The sequence below is a fragment of the Tympanuchus pallidicinctus genome, unplaced genomic scaffold (genome assembly GCF_026119805.1).
Source record: "Tympanuchus pallidicinctus isolate F22 unplaced genomic scaffold, pur_lepc_1.0 scaffold4, whole genome shotgun sequence".
In the NCBI taxonomy this organism is placed as follows: domain Eukaryota; kingdom Metazoa; phylum Chordata; class Aves; order Galliformes; family Phasianidae; genus Tympanuchus; species Tympanuchus pallidicinctus.
Genome location: NW_026294758.1, coordinates 41,027,962 through 41,046,106, shown reverse-complemented (window position 1 = coordinate 41,046,106; position 18,145 = coordinate 41,027,962). Strand labels below are relative to the sequence as shown.

The following is an 18,145-nucleotide window of genomic DNA, read 5'->3' as shown; positions in this document are numbered from 1 at the left end:
CCATGCTCACCAAAGTGAAAGCGTGTTTTCACTGATGAAAATGGAAATAAAGACTTTCATACGGAAAGTTTTATTGGGTGCCAAGGATTGTGAAACCACTCAAATTACATGAAGCAATGTCAGTTTTACCAGTAAAGATGGAAAATGAAATCAAACATGCTTAGGGCCAAGCTTTCTCATGCCTGATAGAACATATTCAGAAGCTTTTCAATAGGTGCTTTGTCTGAAAAAGTTAAAAAGTTTAAGCTAAAAAAAAAGAGTATTTTCCCTCATGTTTTGCTTATATTCTTTTTAGCAGACCACAGTTCACAATGAAAGAAGTTACTTGCTTCAGTCTGAGTTTCCCATGCTTCCCATTTCTCACACTTCTGCCTCAGAAATTGGTTATGGGTGTATCTATTGTGTCACTGAGATCTCCCATCAATCTTGATATTTGCTTTACTAACTGACATAAACTGGAACAATCAATAAATACGTCTGCTGGCTGATTAGCAGTCAGATTTCCTGCTGATGTGAAGCATTTAGCCTACACTGTGACTTTGGAAGGAATGGGAAGATAAATTTGTGTCAGACAAGTTGAATGCTATAGAGTTGTATAATATGTTAAGGAGATGGAGAGTGCACTGGCTTTGTTTTGGGTTCCTGTGTGGATGCACACTGTGGCAGTTGCTTTTCCCTCCTGCTCTTGTGTGTACTAAGAGCAGTGATGTATACTAGCATCCTGCTGTGCTGCCGTTAGCTGTTCCAGCATCACACCAATGAAAGGCTGGCATTCTACCTGTGTTGCAGCCCTTCTTCTGTAATCAGTGAGCTTAACTTTCCAAGACAAAGAAAATTTTTTTTTTAATATTATTTTTAGCTTAGGTTCTCTTTTGGAACTGTAGACTTGAACAACTTTTCTCCAAAATAAATCCTTTCATAGTTGTCAGGTGATTCCTTAGCACACCTTATATTTGACAGTATGAGTAGTTCAGACTTCTCAAAATGGCAGCTTCAATACTCACTCATTTGTTTAATATCAAGTAATCCAAAGTGAAACTCTCAGATTTCTTTACAATGCTAAAATTAGTAACAATTTTGCCACTGACTAATGAGGAACCAAGACTGCATTTATTATTTTAAATTTGCTTATTGGAGAGGGTGGAGAATAGGTTGTGCTGCCTTGTCTTTTCCATAACAAAAAGATTAAATAAGTTTTCATTTGTTTTTTTTCTTATAATTTTGCCAAACTAGCAATAAATCAAACAGTCATTAAGCTTCAGATAGCATCGGACTTCAACCAGGCTTTTCAACTACGGCCTTATGTAAAAAAAGAAAAAAAGGAAAGAAACTTGGCTGTATTCATTTTGCAGGCATCTGATCTCAGGGGAAAACATTTTTTATTTCTTTTTAAAATACATTGAGCATTTGATTCAGATGTTATGTCCTTCCATTTACATTCATTACTAATCTGAGTTACTGAACACTGGTATTCCTACTAAGAGCCTCTGCAATGACAATGACGCCACAATCAGACAGAAATTACACGTTCCTGAAATGGCAGGGAAAGTCCTCAGTCCTCTGTTTCTGGGGATGACTACCACTTTGTAGTACCTTGTACAGCATAAGTGAAAATCTGGAGCAGTTTGGGAAGCCTTAATGTGCCTCTCTACTCTGAAAACCCCTGTTACAGAACCGCAAACTCTTCCAGCTTATCATATACTGTCTTTTTAATGATACGTTTGTCTCCTAACTCCCTGGATACACACACACTGAAAGTTGCACACAATTGTGTATTTTTGTGTTTGTTTCCATTTTTAAGATTTCATCCTCAGTGTTAGTGAAAATCAGGAGGAGGGAACTGCCAGGCTCAGTGAGATCTACATTTTCATTTGTGTTGGCTGGCAGAGGATTGCATGAGAGTAAGGTCTGCATTCCAACCTTCTAAATGAAGTTAGCTATCATGCGCTGTGGAAAATTCCTTTTTGATTCCTGTAGAAATCAGAGTCCTGAAAAATGAGCTTTCATTGCCATTAGCTTGCGCTTAACGTGAGCACTGTTGTTATCGTTCATAAAATAACTGATTTATTCTCTGCAAACCATCTTTCTGTGAACTGGCATGCTTCTGTTTATATGACTGTCCTCTTACAGGAAAGGATGGGTAGTCATGTAAAAGCAAGCTATTTCAAAGCTGAAATTAGAGAATGGGAAGAATGCTTCTTGGAGTCTGGCAATGAACACATTTTTGTAGGCACTATCATTTGCAAGATTTTGCTACAGCTGGTTTTAATTCATTCTGAAATTAAATAATAGGAAAAAATGTAAAAGAAAAGAAAAAAAAAAGCACCAAGGATGATATAAAGAAACAGAGAAACAAGAAGAGACAGAGGCACATCTATTTCTTCGGTGGACTGTACTATTCTAGGGATGCTGAATCTTTCTGGATTTACTGGCTAAGAGATTGACACTGCTGTCTATAAAGCTTGTGAGCAGTCTTTAAAATGTTGAATCTAACCCAGTATGTTCACCAATTGCATTGCTTGGTGTTGATCAGAAACTGGAAAGATTGTGGCTATGAAGCCACATGTGTAAATAGTGAAGGAAGGAATGAGGGAATCTGATGATGATTTAGGGTTGAATTGCAACAGTCTTTTTTTCTTATTACTATTCATACTGACTCCAAGCATGTTACCAGCCATTTTGGAAAGTAATCATGGGGGAAGGGAAGGAGTCATGTGTTTGTAGAAAATTACTCCAAATGCAATGAAAGTTTTTTTGTTTTGTTTTGTTTTTTTAATATCTGGTGGGGTTGCAATATTACATGCTGTGCAAAATAAACAATATATTTCCAAACTTTGAGTAGGATTTTTTTACTAGATTTTTTTATCACGTTTAGCATGTTCTCTGTTTCATTTTCTGGGCATGCTCTTAGTTGCAAAGGTCTCTAAAACTTTTGTACCAGACTGTTGTGGTAACTCATTTGCCTCTTTTTTTTTTTTCTGCTATTATCACTATACTGTTTCATGTTTTCTTCTATTTAAACGAAAATCTTTCTGATCTTTTTATCAAGCTTTTTTTTTTTGTGTGTGTGTGTGTGATTGAAAAATTCTTCAATTTGCCTGACGTTTTGCTTTTTATTGCACTGCTTGCTGAATCAAACCAGAGGAAAACTGAGATGCAGGGGAGCAGTGCTTCATTCTCAAAGTCATTTATTTATTTATTTATTTATGCCTGACAACAGGATAATGAAAACTACAAATAATGTTGCTTTTGAGATTTTACTGTTTGACGTTAAAAAAGACAATGCTGTAAGTTGCACAAGATTACTACCTCTTTCTGCACAGTTTAAAGCAGTTCCATTAAGTCTAATATTGAATTTATGGATAGTAGATCCCAGTAATCAGACCACTGAAACTTGTAAATACCACATGCAGCTCTTTTTTTCACTTGGCTGAAATGCCAACTCTAATGGCATTCCTCATTTTCTGGATTCCATTCAGACAAGCAATTCCCATCCATGCTTCTTATCAACTCATGCTGCTTTTTGCATACACTGGTATCTACACTGTCTGTCTCACTTTTGACAGAATGACACTATATTCTTGCCCTATAGCAAAGCCCAGCTTATTGGAAACTGTCCCCTGAAACTTCCAAATAAGTGAGTGGCTGCTCCTAGAAACATTGACTCATTGACTATGAGGTGCACCACCACTAGATGTTTTTCAGGTCTACACAAATAGTTAATAGAATTTAATTTTTCTACCTTCTGATACTATGTGAAATCTTTTTACAATTGAACCAGTTTCCATTTTGCAATAAAATTTTGTGTTTTCCACCACTGCATCAATATTGAAATCTTTAGTGAAAAAACTTCTTTTGTGTTCTTTTTCAGGGAAAAAAATAAACAAATATAAGCAGTACATTTCCAGACTAGCTCAATGTCAGCTTACTTTTTAAGTAGAATTTCTTAAGTAGAAACTCAAATTATTTAGTGTGACTACATCTTTTCTTCAAAATGCTGGACTTTAGTAGCTGCCATCTGATTTTTGAACAGGTGCACTATAAAACTTCTGTGCGTTGCCTAGCAATTACTCCTAATTATTTATTTGCAAAAAAGGTGTATTTGATATGTTGCTAATGATGCCAGCTTCAATATTGCAATATTATTTTTTCAGCTTGCAAGCCTGTGCGTCTTTGACTACTGAAAAATATTTTTAAAAATCCACCATTGCTATCATCCTTTGCAAACAAAACTCTTTTAAGCCAGACATTCAGCATAACTTCCATCACACTGGCATTTCAAGATTCTGTTCACTGTAGTGAATTCATACATTTAAATTCAGTATTTCTGATAATGAATTTTAAACACTTTCTATAAATATTTAAAAGGCATGAGCAAGAAGAAAATATGGAATGAAAAACTTCATATTGAATTGTTAACCATAAAGGAAAGGTATTTGAGAAAAAAAATATATATTCAAAAATTGATCTTATAATAATTTTTAGTGGCAAGTATACTTGGAGGCTTGGATTGATACTTCACTGGCTGATTTAGCCATCATCTATGTTCAATTAAAGCAGAGAAAAAGCATGTCCCTCATTTGCTTTGTTTGCACTATTTCTCCCGCTCTGCTTTCTATCAGATACTGCATTATCTTGGGATATTCAGAGAAAGTTGTTTTTTGGGCCCTACTTGATCTAAGAAGTTAGCGCTGTGTCTGAATTATTTAGAAGTTCACAGATGTAGATTAATGAAAAATTTGGTTGCAAGAAACTTAATCCAAGTGGGATGCTCAGCAAGTCTTCAGAGTTGAATGGGGTTTCTGTTAAATCCCTAGATCTCTTAAATCTCTGTACTTGCGCAAATCCCTACTGGAGGAGGACCCCAGGATTTCTTTCTCAGTAATGAAATTGGTGCAGCTGAAACACAGTGCATACTTCATGGAACTGGTTCAATAAACTGTTCTGTCAGATGCTACACAGAATAGGCCAGTTGTTAGTCAATTTTTGCACTGAGGAAAAGCTCCAGGTATAGTAAATCATTCTTGGCCTCTGCAAATATACAAGTGCATATATTGTAAACTGTTTTAAGGTTTCTCAACTGTTTCCACCTATCACAGTGTAGATACGATCTTCCACATTTCACCCACTAAGTAAACTGTAGAAGACTGACCCACTTTTGTCCCATGAAATCTGATACACCTATCACTATCAAGGGACATCTGGGATTCATCTTATCTTTTCCACTGGTTTGTTGATTATTAGAAATTGTTTTGAATGGCTTTCAAATATGGCAAAGCTCCATGGACTTTATGAATTGCAATAAGGTCAAATAGGAGGTCGACTTGAAAACAATATTTTTGGATGTGACGAGGCGAGTGAATCTGAAGGAAGCCGTAATAATATGGTCAGGATTAGGTACTTAACTGGTGAAGATGGAACTCTGTATTTATTTTAAAATAGGTTTCATACTTCAAAGAGATTTCTGGTCATTTTTAAAATGACTCACATTTTCATTGCAGTGGAGGAAATCTTGACCTGATGGGGTGAATAGAGATTGCAGGTATCCAGCAGAGGCACAGTGTTTCTGAAACATCCCAAGAACCTTCACACAATAAACTAACGATCCCCCCCCAAAAAAAGACAGCTACAACTCACAGAGTTAGAGAAAAAACATTGTTTTCTAATTCACTGGTAATAAATAGAAAGCTTGACGAAATAGAAAGCTACCTGATGGAAAGGGAGCTTGGAGTACTGTTGGACAGTCGGCTGAATATGAGCCAGCAGTGTGCCCAGGTGGCCAGGAAGGCCAATGGCATCCTGGCTTGTATCAGGAATGGTGTGGTGAGCAGGACTTGGGAAGTCATCCTGCCCCTGTACTTGGCATTGGTGAGGCCTCACCTCAAGTACTGTGTTCAGTTTTGGGCACCTCAGTACAGAAGGAACATTGAGGTGTTGGAGCAGGTCCAAAAAAGGACAACAAGGCTTGTGAAAGGCTTAGAGAATGTGCTCTATGAGGAGAGACTGAAGGAGCTGGGGCTGTTCAGTCTGGGGAAAAGGAGGCTGAGGGGAGACCTTATTGCTCTCTTCCAGTACCTGAAGGGTGCGTACAGTGAGAACGGGGTTGTCTCTTCTCACTGGTGACAGGTGACAGGATGAGAAATGGCTTCAAGTTAGAGCAGGGTTGGATATCAAGAAAAAATTCCTTACAGAAAGGGTTGTTAAGCACTGAAGTAGGCTCATTAGAGAAGTGGTTGAATCTCCATGATGCATTTAAATCTGTTTGGATGTGGTGCTCAGGGACATGATTTAGCAGAGTTGTTTAAGAGTTGTTAGAGTTAGGGTTGTATGATTAGGTTGATGATCTTAAAGGTCTTTACCAACCTGAGTAATTCTATGACTCTATGATTCTGTGATTCTTTGACAAATGGGCTTTTATATAAGATGCAAATTTATTAGCTCTTCCTGATTCTTCAAAAAATACAATGGCAGCAGTTCCTCATATCTGTAGTTGCCCACATTTATTTTCAAAAAGAAAGAAAAAGTGTAAGATTTGCATATAGCCCCAGAAGAGAGTAATCTGAACCACAACTGATTACTGCCTTTGTAGCCAGATACCAGTCTTTCCATACACAAGCTGAACACAGGCCATGGAGTTATCAGAAAAATACCTTGCAGAACTGTATAACCATACAAAGATGGGATGCTTTGGGCTCACTGCTAATTTGGCCTCTGACTTCTGAATGGCTCAACCTGTGGACATATGCTTCTTTATCTCTGTTGTACAGGCAAACGAACTACATACATACTGTTCGCTTTCAGGATCAGACCTTTAGGTGTATTAAATGTAACAAATTACATTTAATTATATTGACTCATGCCATTCAAGCATTACCACTGCTCATCAGCAGTGGTAGAGGATCTCTTTCCACCAAGCACCCCCACACATACTGAGAGCAGAAGGCTCCAGGGAGACCTCATTGTGGCCTCCAGTGCTTGAAAGGAGCATATAAACAGGAATGGGAATGGCTGTTTATGAGGGTGGATAGTGATAGGACAAAGGGGAATGGTTTTAAACTGAGAAAGGGGAGGTTTAGGTTAGATATTAGGAGGAAGTTTTTCACACATAGGGTGGTGACGCACTGGAACAGGTTGCCCAAGAAGGTTGTGGGTGCCCCATCCCTGGGGGCATTCAAGGCCAGGCTGGATGTGGCTCTGGGCAGCCTGGTCTAGTGATTGGTGACCCTGCACATAGCAGGGGGCTTGAAACTAGATGATCACTGTGGTCCTTTTCAACCGAGGCCATCATTTCTCGTAACCTGGAGCTGGCACTCAACAGGCAAGTACATATTTAAAAGCATGAGAAGTGTTCAGAAGAAAATAGCAACTTACTGCTTGAACAGATGCACAGCAAAACATCTAATTTGCCTTATCCAGCATTTCCACAAGTAGAATACTCATTTACAGGCTGTGAACTTCTGTCTTCCATTATATGACTGCACAAAGTCTCTGATCCCTAGTAACACATAAGACAAGCAATATACAATAAGCTCTAAAAGCTGAAGAAAAGAAAGACAAAAGAATAATAAAAAATGCCAAGCTCTGTACAGTTTCTTCTTTTTCAGTCTAGGAGATCTTTGTCTAATGATGGATATTTGGACTCAATTTTTCTTGTTCTATCAGTTTTTTTTTACAGAAAACAGAACACAGGTTATGCAAGCATTATGCACATAGCTGCAAGTACACATCTTTTTAACTTGAAAGGAAATTTTCCTTTAGAGAGAAGGATCATCAAGATCTTTAGGCAGAAGTGTTTTCAATGCCTTTAGGCAGATTTAGGACTCAGGATTGTAGTAGGAGAAATGCAGTGGTCCAGACTGTGACCCCTTTTCTTATCTGTGTGCCAAGATAAGTATGGATGTTTGCCTTTGTGACTGCTTGAATGTATTCCTTGAATGGCTTCAAGTTTCACATGCAAACTTTTTTAACACAAGCTCTATTATTTCAATCCATTGTTTTATTTTGATCATGATATCAAAGACTGGAAGTATTTAATGTTGGTCCTGGTCACCTGCCGTGTCCTGAAAGCTTGTTATGTTGACCATACATTTTTTATTTCTTTGATTTAAAAATAAAATCCAGCACAACAGATGTAGTATTGAATCCTGTACAAAGCAGGATTATGAGCTCTGTATGTTGTGAGCTTTAATGGGCCTTTCTGTCTTTGTAAAAATAAAGCTATCTCAAGCCAGCAAATTTCGAAGGTAGAGCCAAGCTTGAACCAAACAAGAGAGTTGGCTTGGATCTCAGCAACAAGTATAAGCCAAGCCAATAGACCTGACTGTATTCTCTTATGGACAGAAAAAAATCAGGGAAGGGTATGCACCAGAAGATTGTGTAGCAAAAAACAAGGCCACAGTGTTCTTCTTTGCTTTTCCCTTCTTTAGTGAAAATAGAACTAAAACAGATCTTGAGTGAAGCTGTAACTGTCTTGTTCATCCTCTGTTTAAAAGCAGAACAGAAAGACCATTTTTCTCTAATTACACCATGTAAGTGGTTTCACCCTGCTGGGCAGCTAAACTCTGCCACACCGCTCTCTCACTCCTCTTTCTCAAAGGAAAAGAGAGAGAAAATATGACCAAAAGGGCTCAAAGGTCACGACTAGTACAGGGAGATTGCCAGTTACCATCACAGCAAAACAGACTCAGTGTAGAGAGAACAGTATAATTTACTGCCTATTGCAAACAGACTGCAGCAGTGAGAAACTCAAAGCAAAAGAAAACACCTTCTTCCCAACCACCCTCTTCTACCTCCTTCCTTCTCTTCAGTTGGTACAGGGAAAAGGAAATGGGGTTGCAGTCAATCCATAACACTTCATCTCTACCAGTCCTTCATGGTCACTCTCTGCCCCTGCTCCACCTGCTGTCCCTCCCATGGGATGCTGTCCTTCCCAAGCTGATCTTACATGGGCTTCCCACAGGCTGCAGCTCTCCAAGCATGGCTCCAACATGACTCCATAGCACAGGACCCACTCTTCAGGCACTGCTCTGTACAGGTTCCCCACAGGCAGCAGCTCCCCCAGCCTTCCCGCCCCACCAAAGACTGCTCCCCACAGCCTGCAGCTCTGGCCATGTGTATTCCTGCAGGAGTATCCATGGGATGTACCTCCTTTAGGCCTTGTCCACCTCTGCACTCTGGGCTCCTCCATGTCTGCACATGGAGATCTCTTCTGCATAGTGCCCGTGGGCTGCAAGGAGACAACCTGATGAACCACAGGCCTCTCCTAGGCTGCAGGAAGCTTATGCTCTGTGCCTGGACCATTTCTTTCCCCCTTTCTGCACTAACCCTGGGGTCTGCGGGGCTGTTTCTCTCACAGTTTCTTTCTCCTCTCTCCCAGCTGCTGTTGCACAACAGTTTCTCCCTTTCTAAAACTTCTGGCAGTGGTGGGTCCCTTTTGGAGCAACAGGAGCTGGCTCCAATCTGATATGGGGCAGTGCTGGGCTCTGCTTGCAGGGGCCAACCTGGCAGCCTCTCTGACACAAAACTTTCCATGTAAACCCAATACACACTGCTATGGAGGAATAATGAAATCAACACCTATTCTTCCGGTCTCTTCACTTGCAGCCCTTGTCTAAAGGTTGTTGTTTTTTAGCAGTTTGCCTAGATTACAGATCTGAGACAGTACCTGTATATTTGTTCACTGTATATTCATTGATTTCTTTATTCCAGTGATTTAAGAATCGTGGTGAAGTATATTCACCAGTTTTCTCCTTTTTAAATCTTCCACAACATATGAATAGAAAAGATGTGTACTGCCTAAGTTCTCCCACTGACATTGGACTTTCAATATCAACTTCCAAAGAGAATGAATGAATTCTACGTTATTGCTCTTTGATACATACTTTTCAAGAGGAAAGTTTGGCTCAAATCTTTTTCTTAATACACTTTATAGCAAGAACACTATTTTCTTGTCCTTAAAGGCCAGAACTTTGACTAGAACTTGACCCATCAAGCTCAAGCTCTAAAACACTAGAAACAGAGCAAATTATCCGAAAATTTGCTCACTCTCTAGAAAGCAAATTAATCTGCTGAAAGTCTATGGCTTAAAGCCATGACTTTTATTTGTGTATAGTTCATCATGAGAAATGTTTAGAACGGTGTGATCCAACATTATTCAATATTCAAACATAATGGATACAACCACCTACCCACTACTTAGTGAATGGAAGGCTAAAGGTATACAAACAATACATTCATAGTGAAGATTTTAAACAATACATTCATAGTGAAAATGTTACCAGTTTCCTTCAAGATAAGATTTAGAAATTTGATTTTTTAGACAGATTTTATTTTAGACTTCAATATAAAACAGTGATCCTTTAATGTAATAGAGTGATATGCAATCCCCATGTCATTGTTATTGAAAACTACAGCTTAAAGAAACAGGAAATGGTAGGAAAAAAAATGTGAGGCTACCATTTAAATCTCAGAAAAGTTATTTTACCTGAATAGCAGTAAGATTTTCCTAATTGAGAGGATGCAGATGAGAGGTAAATTAGTTTGTCATTAAAGATAATACAATTTTTATAGGGTGAAGTCATTATTCAGAGGACAAAAATACAGAAATTTTTTAAGGATATTGTCTAGTTGTTTGAGAGCTGCTCTGAAAGTAATGCCTCTTTTCCTATTACGTTGGCCTACAGCATCAGGGTGAATGTTGGTGTTATAGCATAGAGGTTTAATGTTCCCACCAGTATTCCATTATATGTTGTAATGTAAAAGATGGCAGCAGAGGGGCAGTCATAGAAAATGGCATCTGACATGTACATGTGTATGTAGCAAAGTTATGTAATTGAATTTCTCCATGTGGAAAAAAATTTGCACCCATTGATATTTATTGATGCTTGCTGAAAATTTATGGAGACCAAACAGTGGATGTGAGCACAGTGAGGTAGTGGATTGTGCATTACAGCAGTGATGACAGTGGGTCACCTCTACTGGTTCAGATTTTTTACAAGCATGGCATGCAATCTCTTGCTCATCACTGAGGAAAATACATCACTGATTGTGATAACTGTGTTGAAAAAAATTGTATTTTTTTGCTGAGAATTTGCTCTATCAAATAGTGTTATTGTGTTGTTTGTATCTGTTGTAGTTTTCCATGGAAATAAATAGAAACATTACTTTTGAAGCAATTTACATAAATATTTTAGCATTCCTTCCTTCAAGTCTGTAATGAACATTTATTGCATCTCCCATTCTTAAGCAAAGTTATAGCAAGCATTCATTTCACAAGGGGAAGATTTCCTTATAAGAGGAAGGTGGAGTACTTTGTGACCTTAATAATCTGAGACAAATGCATTCCTGTTATTTTGTATTATTTTCTTTTATTTTATTTTAGAAAAAACCTGAATCCTCATATAATAACAGGAATACAGCAGCTAAGGTTTAGGGTAAACACCATCATAGGAACTGTAACAAAAGAGCAGGTGCTAGGTATGCATTTATCTCAGATTTCAGGTTTTTTCTAAAATAAAATAAAAACTAATCTCTAGCCTTTTTGGTTCTTGAAAATATCAGTCCTTAAGGATCAAAAACTGGAAATGAAATAAAAAGAACTTACATTTATTCTATCTGAAGTTTCATGATTTTGAAGTTCTTACTCTCCTCAGAGACTGACAAGAAAATATTTGTACTTTAGAAAAACATCACATTCTAACTTCAGGGAGAGAAACTAATGGGAGACATCAAGCAGTCTGAGTAGTCACTGTTTGTTTATTTTTTTGTTTTTATATCAGGAGTACTCGGTGCAGAGTCAAGTTACATGTTTCAAACCTCTCAAGGTATTAACAAGGGGGCTTTTTAGTGTAAGATCATAAGAAGTTGCTAATTATGACAGTTATGAAATCTTTGCCTCTGTTGTGTTAAAGAATTACAAATACATATTGCATTTTTCTTATTCCTTTTTCCCTACCAACTGATTTAGATCACAAAAGTGAAGAAAAAAAAAAAAAAAAAAAGAAAGCATAAGCAAACAAACAATAGTCTTGATGTTGTTTTCATACTTACTTGGAGAGAAAAAAGAAAGGCATAATTATACATTTGAATAACGTGTAGCTGTAACTGTCTCTTTTATTTCAATGTTATTTATTCTAAACATAAAAACTCAGTATATGTGGCAACTGTGAAGTCCAGCCAGCTGTACAACGCTATGACCAGCTCTCCTGAGTAGAATCACTGACCTTTTCCTCTTTTTCTGCAGGACTGTCCTCCAGAAGCAGGTGATTTTCGTGCTCAGCAGTGCTCAGCTCATAACGATGTCAAGTATCAGGGACAGTTTTATGAGTGGCTTCCTGTCTCTAACGATCCTGACAACCCATGCTCGCTGAAGTGCCAGGCCAGAGGAGCAGCTTTGGTTGTAGAACTGGCACCAAAGGTTTTGGATGGGACCCGATGCTACACTGAATCCCTGGATATGTGCATCAGCGGCTTGTGCCAAGTAAGAAGAGCTCTATTCTGCCATTATTCTTAATGAATTTTTCCCTCAGTTCTATTTATGTGCTCTCTTCTTCTCCATAGCTATACCATTTGGGGGTTCTTCTTTTTAGTCATCCATTTTAATCTTGTGCTTTTTTCTGTTATCTTGTTTGACGTAAATCTGCAAAATCAGTGTACAAACTCAAAGATCAAAAGTTACTTTCTCACTTGATGAGTGTTCCTGGGTTTTTCGGAGGAATGTGTTCTTCATTTTTGAACAGTTTTCTAGTTAGCTTCAGTAACAGATCTAGTTTGAAAGTATTCTAAGAAATATTTTCAGCTTTTGATTTTTATATACAAAAGCTTTCCAAGTTTCCAGGAAATTATGTTGTTTGAAGCTTCACTTAAGACACTAACAACATAGTAGTAGTTGAAGTTCTAAACCGGAAAATCTGCCGTTGTTTTGATACCTGACTGAGCAAGCTACTACACATCTTTGGGCTCAGTTTCTTTCTTCGTTACATTTTAACCCTTCAATTCAAGAGTGCATAAAAGTCTAGAGATCATTCATCCAGTTTACTAATCCTAATTTGTTTTCTTCCTGTCTCTGAATTGCTTTTATATTACCTTTTACTTACATGTTGCTTTTATTTATATATTGTCATTGTTTTGAATTTGTGTACATCATAGTTTAGTCTCTTGAACTGCATATAGGCAGCAGAGTAATGTAAAGGAGGACATTTGCACCATCTCTGTTTAATACTGAACACACCTTAATATTGAAAAAGACAAAGTCTAGGACATTCCAATGCCCATTTTACTTGAAATATATGTAGATTTGATATGTTGGCTTTCTAGAGTACTTTCAGCTATGTTTTTTGTCTTTGGAAACCTATCTCCACTTCCTTTCTACTTGATTTTCTGCTATGAACCAGAAGTTAGCTTGCAGTAAATGGAGTATCCACTTATTCCATTAATCTTATTTAAGATCTTAAAAAGGGAATAATCTCTTTACTTGATCATACAAGTTTTTGAAAAATTCAATTGCTTCAATGAAATGGACACATTTCAATGTTTTTGTTTTTGTTTTGTTTTGTTTTATTAATCTTCTAAAATTTGACAGAGAAAGTTATGTGGGGAAGTAATATACTCTTATACAAGTTAGGAAATTAGGAGTAGCTCATTCAGGCTGCATGTCAGGCTGATTGTTATTTTGGTTCAGATATCACAGAATCATACACAGAATGATAGAATCATAGAATCATAGAATCAATTGTAGAGTCACAGAACTGCTTGGACTGAAAGAATACTTAAAGATCATCTAGTTCCAACATCCTTGGCATGGTCATCGGCCCTTCCACTAGATCAGGCTGCTCAAAGGTCTATCCAACCTGGCCTTGGATACTTCCAAGAATGGGACATCCATAACTTCTGTGGGCAACCTGGTTCCAGTGCCCTACCACCATCAAAAGCGAAGAATTTCTTCTTTGCATCTAATCTAAATCCATTCTCCTGTAGTCTAATGCTGTTACCTCATGTCCTGTCACTACATGCCCTTGTAAAAAGTGCCAAGAATGGATGGCTGCTGTAAGGTCTCCTTGAAGCCATCTTTCTCTGTGATGAGCAACATCAACTCTTTCAGCCACTCTTCATAGAAGAAGTGCTCCAGACATTTAATCATCCTTGTGGTCCTTCTCTGGACTTGCTGCAACAGGTCAACATTCTTCTTATGTTGGAGATTCCAGAGCTGAACACAATATTGCAAGTAGGATCTCACAAGAGTAGAGTAGAGGGAAAAATCATCTCCCATTGACCTGGCAGTGATAAGTCCTTTGTGGAGTGGCCCAGGACACGATTAGCTTTCTGGGCTGGATGGGCACATTGCCAGGTCATACTGAGCTTCTTATCAACCAACATTTCCAAGTCCTTCTCCTCAAGGCTCTTCTCAATCTGTCTGCTGCTTAGCCTGTTTTTTTTTTTGTTTGTTTTCTTGGGAATGCCCTGATCTGAGTGCAAGACATCATTGCACTTGGACTCGTTGAACTTCATAAGGTTCACATGGGCCTACTTCTCAAGCCTATCAAGATCCCTTCCCTGCAGCACATCAACTGCACCACACAGTTTGTAATCACACTGAGGGTTCATTCAGTCCCACTGTCCACTTTGCTGTCAAAGATGCACCGATATCAACCCCTGAAGAACACCACTCATCACTGGTCTCCACTTGGACATTGAACCATTAACCACAGTTCTCTTGACCATCCAGCCTATTTCTCATCCAGCAAGTGGTTCATCTGTTAAATCCACATCTCTCCAATTCAGAGACAAGATTTCCAAGAAAATAATTCACTACTAAAACAAATAAATTTGCATTCTCATGACACTTCTTACTCTTGGAAGGTTGAGGCTGACTACACTCACATCTGTGAATGTGATCTACTTCTTACTTAGATAGGTATTTTGAAGATAAACATACAAAAACTGTTAACTGTTATGTGCCTAAGGAATTTCGGCTGAAGTAGCCTTTTATTACATACTGCAAAAAGGTAGAATGGTATTTTATTGCATTCAGTTTCACCATCAGCACTGTAAAGTGCACTGAGTGCACTATTTTCTAAGTGTAAAGACACTTAGAAATACTGCATCATTTTTTGAAGATGACTAAAAAGTAAACAAACAAACAAAAAAAGCTCATACTACTTCACTCCTCACAGTGAATAAATTTTTGATGTATTACATTAAAGTACCTCAAAGTCTTCTTATCATAGTGCCTCCCTGGTAGCCAAACAGATTTTTATGACAGTAGCGGTATTGCATTAGAAAATTCATAACTAGATTTGCACTTATTGTGTGCATTAAGACAGTAGATGCTTTCATGCCTATCCCATTAACACGTCATATAACAAGGCAGTCCAGAAAGGTAATGGATATAAAATTTCGCAGAAGGAATTGTGAACCTTTTTTGGAAACAACACTGGCCTCCATAAAAGGTCTCTTAAGACAATGTGAAACAGAATTATAGAAGAATAAAGACAGATAGTCTCCAATTTCTTTTAGAATCTAGATTGTTCTATCTGTGATCTATAATGTTCACGTGAATAAGCTTCTTCCTGCAAATGAATACATATAAATTCTAAAGGAATCTTATATAATCATATAAATTCTAAAGGAATATAAAATCTAAAGGAATAAAGGAAACAAATTGTGGCCTTATTTCTGTGCGCTTGCAAGGGTAGCTGCAGGCTACATAGTGGACTCATACTGATTCACAGGTCCTTGTATTGACTTGACCGAATCTTTATTACAGAGAAGCATATAGACTTCCATGGTATGTTCTGATTACATCCCCTAGCTATGATTTTCTTATAATATATTTAGCTATAGAGAAGGAATTGAATGTAGTTCTGCCAGAACATTTTATTAAATATTTAACTGTTCTGTATCTAATTGTCTGTTCAATTAGATTCTATACAAGAATCCTCTATTAGCATAAGTGACGTTAAGATCAGTCTATAGCTTCCGCTTACATAGAATCAAAGAATCGTAGAATGGCCTGGGTTGAAAAGTACCATAATGATCTTCTAGTTCCAAGGCCTCTACCATGGGCAGGGTTGCCAACCACTGGACCAGGCAGCCCAGAGCCACATTCAGCCTGGCCTTGAATGCCTCCAGGGATGGGGCATCCACAACCTCATTGGGCAACCTGTTCCAGTGCTTCACCACCCTCTGTGTGAAAAACTTCCTCTTAATATCTAACCTAAACCTCCTCCTTCTCAGTTTAAAATCATTCCCTCCTTGACCTATCACTTGTAAGCAGCTGTTCCCCTTCCTGTTTAAATGCTCCCTTCAAGTACTGGAACATCGCAATGAGGTCTCCACATCTACCTATGTAAAAAGAGTCTCACTCCTGTTTATAAACTTTTCAATACTGGAAAGTTGCAACGCGGTTTCCCTGGACCTTTCTCTTCTCCAGACTAAACAAGCCAAGCTCCCTCATCTTGTCTTCATAGCAGAGGTGCTCCAGTCATCTTTCTGGCCTCCTCTGGGCCCTCTCCAAAAGCTTCATATCTTTCAACTGTTGTGAGCCAAAGAGATGGATGCAGTAGTTCAGATGTGGCCTCACAAGGACACTCACATCCATTGGCCTACTGGCCACCCTTCTTTTGATGCAGCCCAAAATACTATTGGTCTTTCGGGCTGTTAGAACACACTAGTGGCTCTTGTTAGCTTCTTCATCTTCCAGGCCCCTAATTCCATCTCTGCATGGATTCTCTCAAGGAATTCTTCTCTCAGTCCGTATACATATCTAGGATTGCCCTGGGCCATGGCCTGTTCCATTCTCAGAAGCTGTTTCTGAAGTTATGAATGGTGAAAGAGTTAGTTTCAAAGGCTTTTGTGTACTTCAGCATTCTTTCCCTAAAAGATGCTTGTTTTCACTCTTATTGGCAAATATGTATTTGTTCACAAGATTTAGAAATTACAATATCCATCTCACATGTTTTATCTTCTAATTTTTCATGTTGTTTGGAGCTTTAAAATTGCCAGTAGCTTAATGGCCAAGCTGTGGCCCTTTTCTTAACTACTGCGTATTTAACTGAAGTCTCTAAGCACTAGTCTCTTGCCAGTTATATTCAGAAGATGATATTCAGAAAAAGAAAGCCATGTTTGAATGTCGAATTAGAAGGTGTATAACTAAATCCTTGATTGACTAAAGATTATGGTTAGACATTCCTGAAAAGATGTTTACTTTATTTGCAGAGCTAGTATATGGGAGAGGTTGTGTAGTTGCTGGTTTGGCATTATGTATGCTTCTTGGGAAAGGGCAGTTGACATAGCTCTGACAGTTCAGTAGCCATGCAACTTGTCAGTGTCTTGTCTGATATACTACCTAAATATGAATTTCTCTTCTCTAAAGAGACTGGATGGTTGTGGTTTTTTTTGTTTGTTTGTTTGTTTTTGTTTTTACATTTCACCTTTGTTCTTTATTTTTAAAACAAAACAAAAACTAAGAAAAAAACGGGAATAAATTTTTAAGCATTGTTTTCCTCTTTCGGGTGTTTTATCTTGAAGCCATATATGACAGAGTTTGAGCAACCATTTTTCAAATGAGAAATTTTCTTACTTACTCCTAACAATTTTAAATTGGCTTCTCCACGTATATCTTTGTTATTTTAATAACTTTCTCTTCCTTCTTTTTTAAAGTATAGAATACTTCAAGGCAATTCCAGGTTTGAGGAAGAAGACCAGAATTATCTCCTGCCTAAGAGGAAAAAAGCCAGCATTTTTAAACCATGCAAAATTCATTGCTCTAATTTTAGTGACTATGCTCATCCACACCTGCTACCAATAGCAGTGGGGATCAGATTATTACTCAGGCAAGATTCAATTTTTCTGCATTTTAATGTGGCATATTATCTAACTGAAAATTCTTACAGAGAGGAATTCCAAAACAAGATTCTTACCTGTGCTGCTGCTTTAGTTTCAAGGAGACTGAAAGTACCCATCATTTGCCCTTTTGATGGCAGTGTCAAGAAATGAATGGCTTTTATGCCATTAGTTCTCTGCAAACAGTCATATATTGTATATTCATTTATAAGCATTCAGTCTCCCCCCATAGCATCTTCCACTAATGATCTTTTTTGTCTGCCAAGGCTATCACAGAAGTCAGGTTAAAACAAAGGAAAGAACT

The 18,145-nt window shown here is 37.9% G+C and overlaps 1 protein-coding gene across 2 annotated transcripts in view; it reads left to right on the top strand.

Annotated features, from left to right (window-relative positions):
* The window catches only part of ADAMTSL1 (ADAMTS like 1), a 352,419-nt gene that overhangs the window by 207,114 nt on the left and 127,160 nt on the right, over positions 1 to 18,145 (top strand). For both annotated transcript variants that reach the window (XM_052701099.1, XM_052701100.1), the window contains one exon: positions 12,242 to 12,478. In XM_052701099.1, the coding sequence (XP_052557059.1) occupies positions 12,242 to 12,478 (237 nt within the window). The remainder of the gene's footprint in view (positions 1 to 12,241; positions 12,479 to 18,145) is intronic.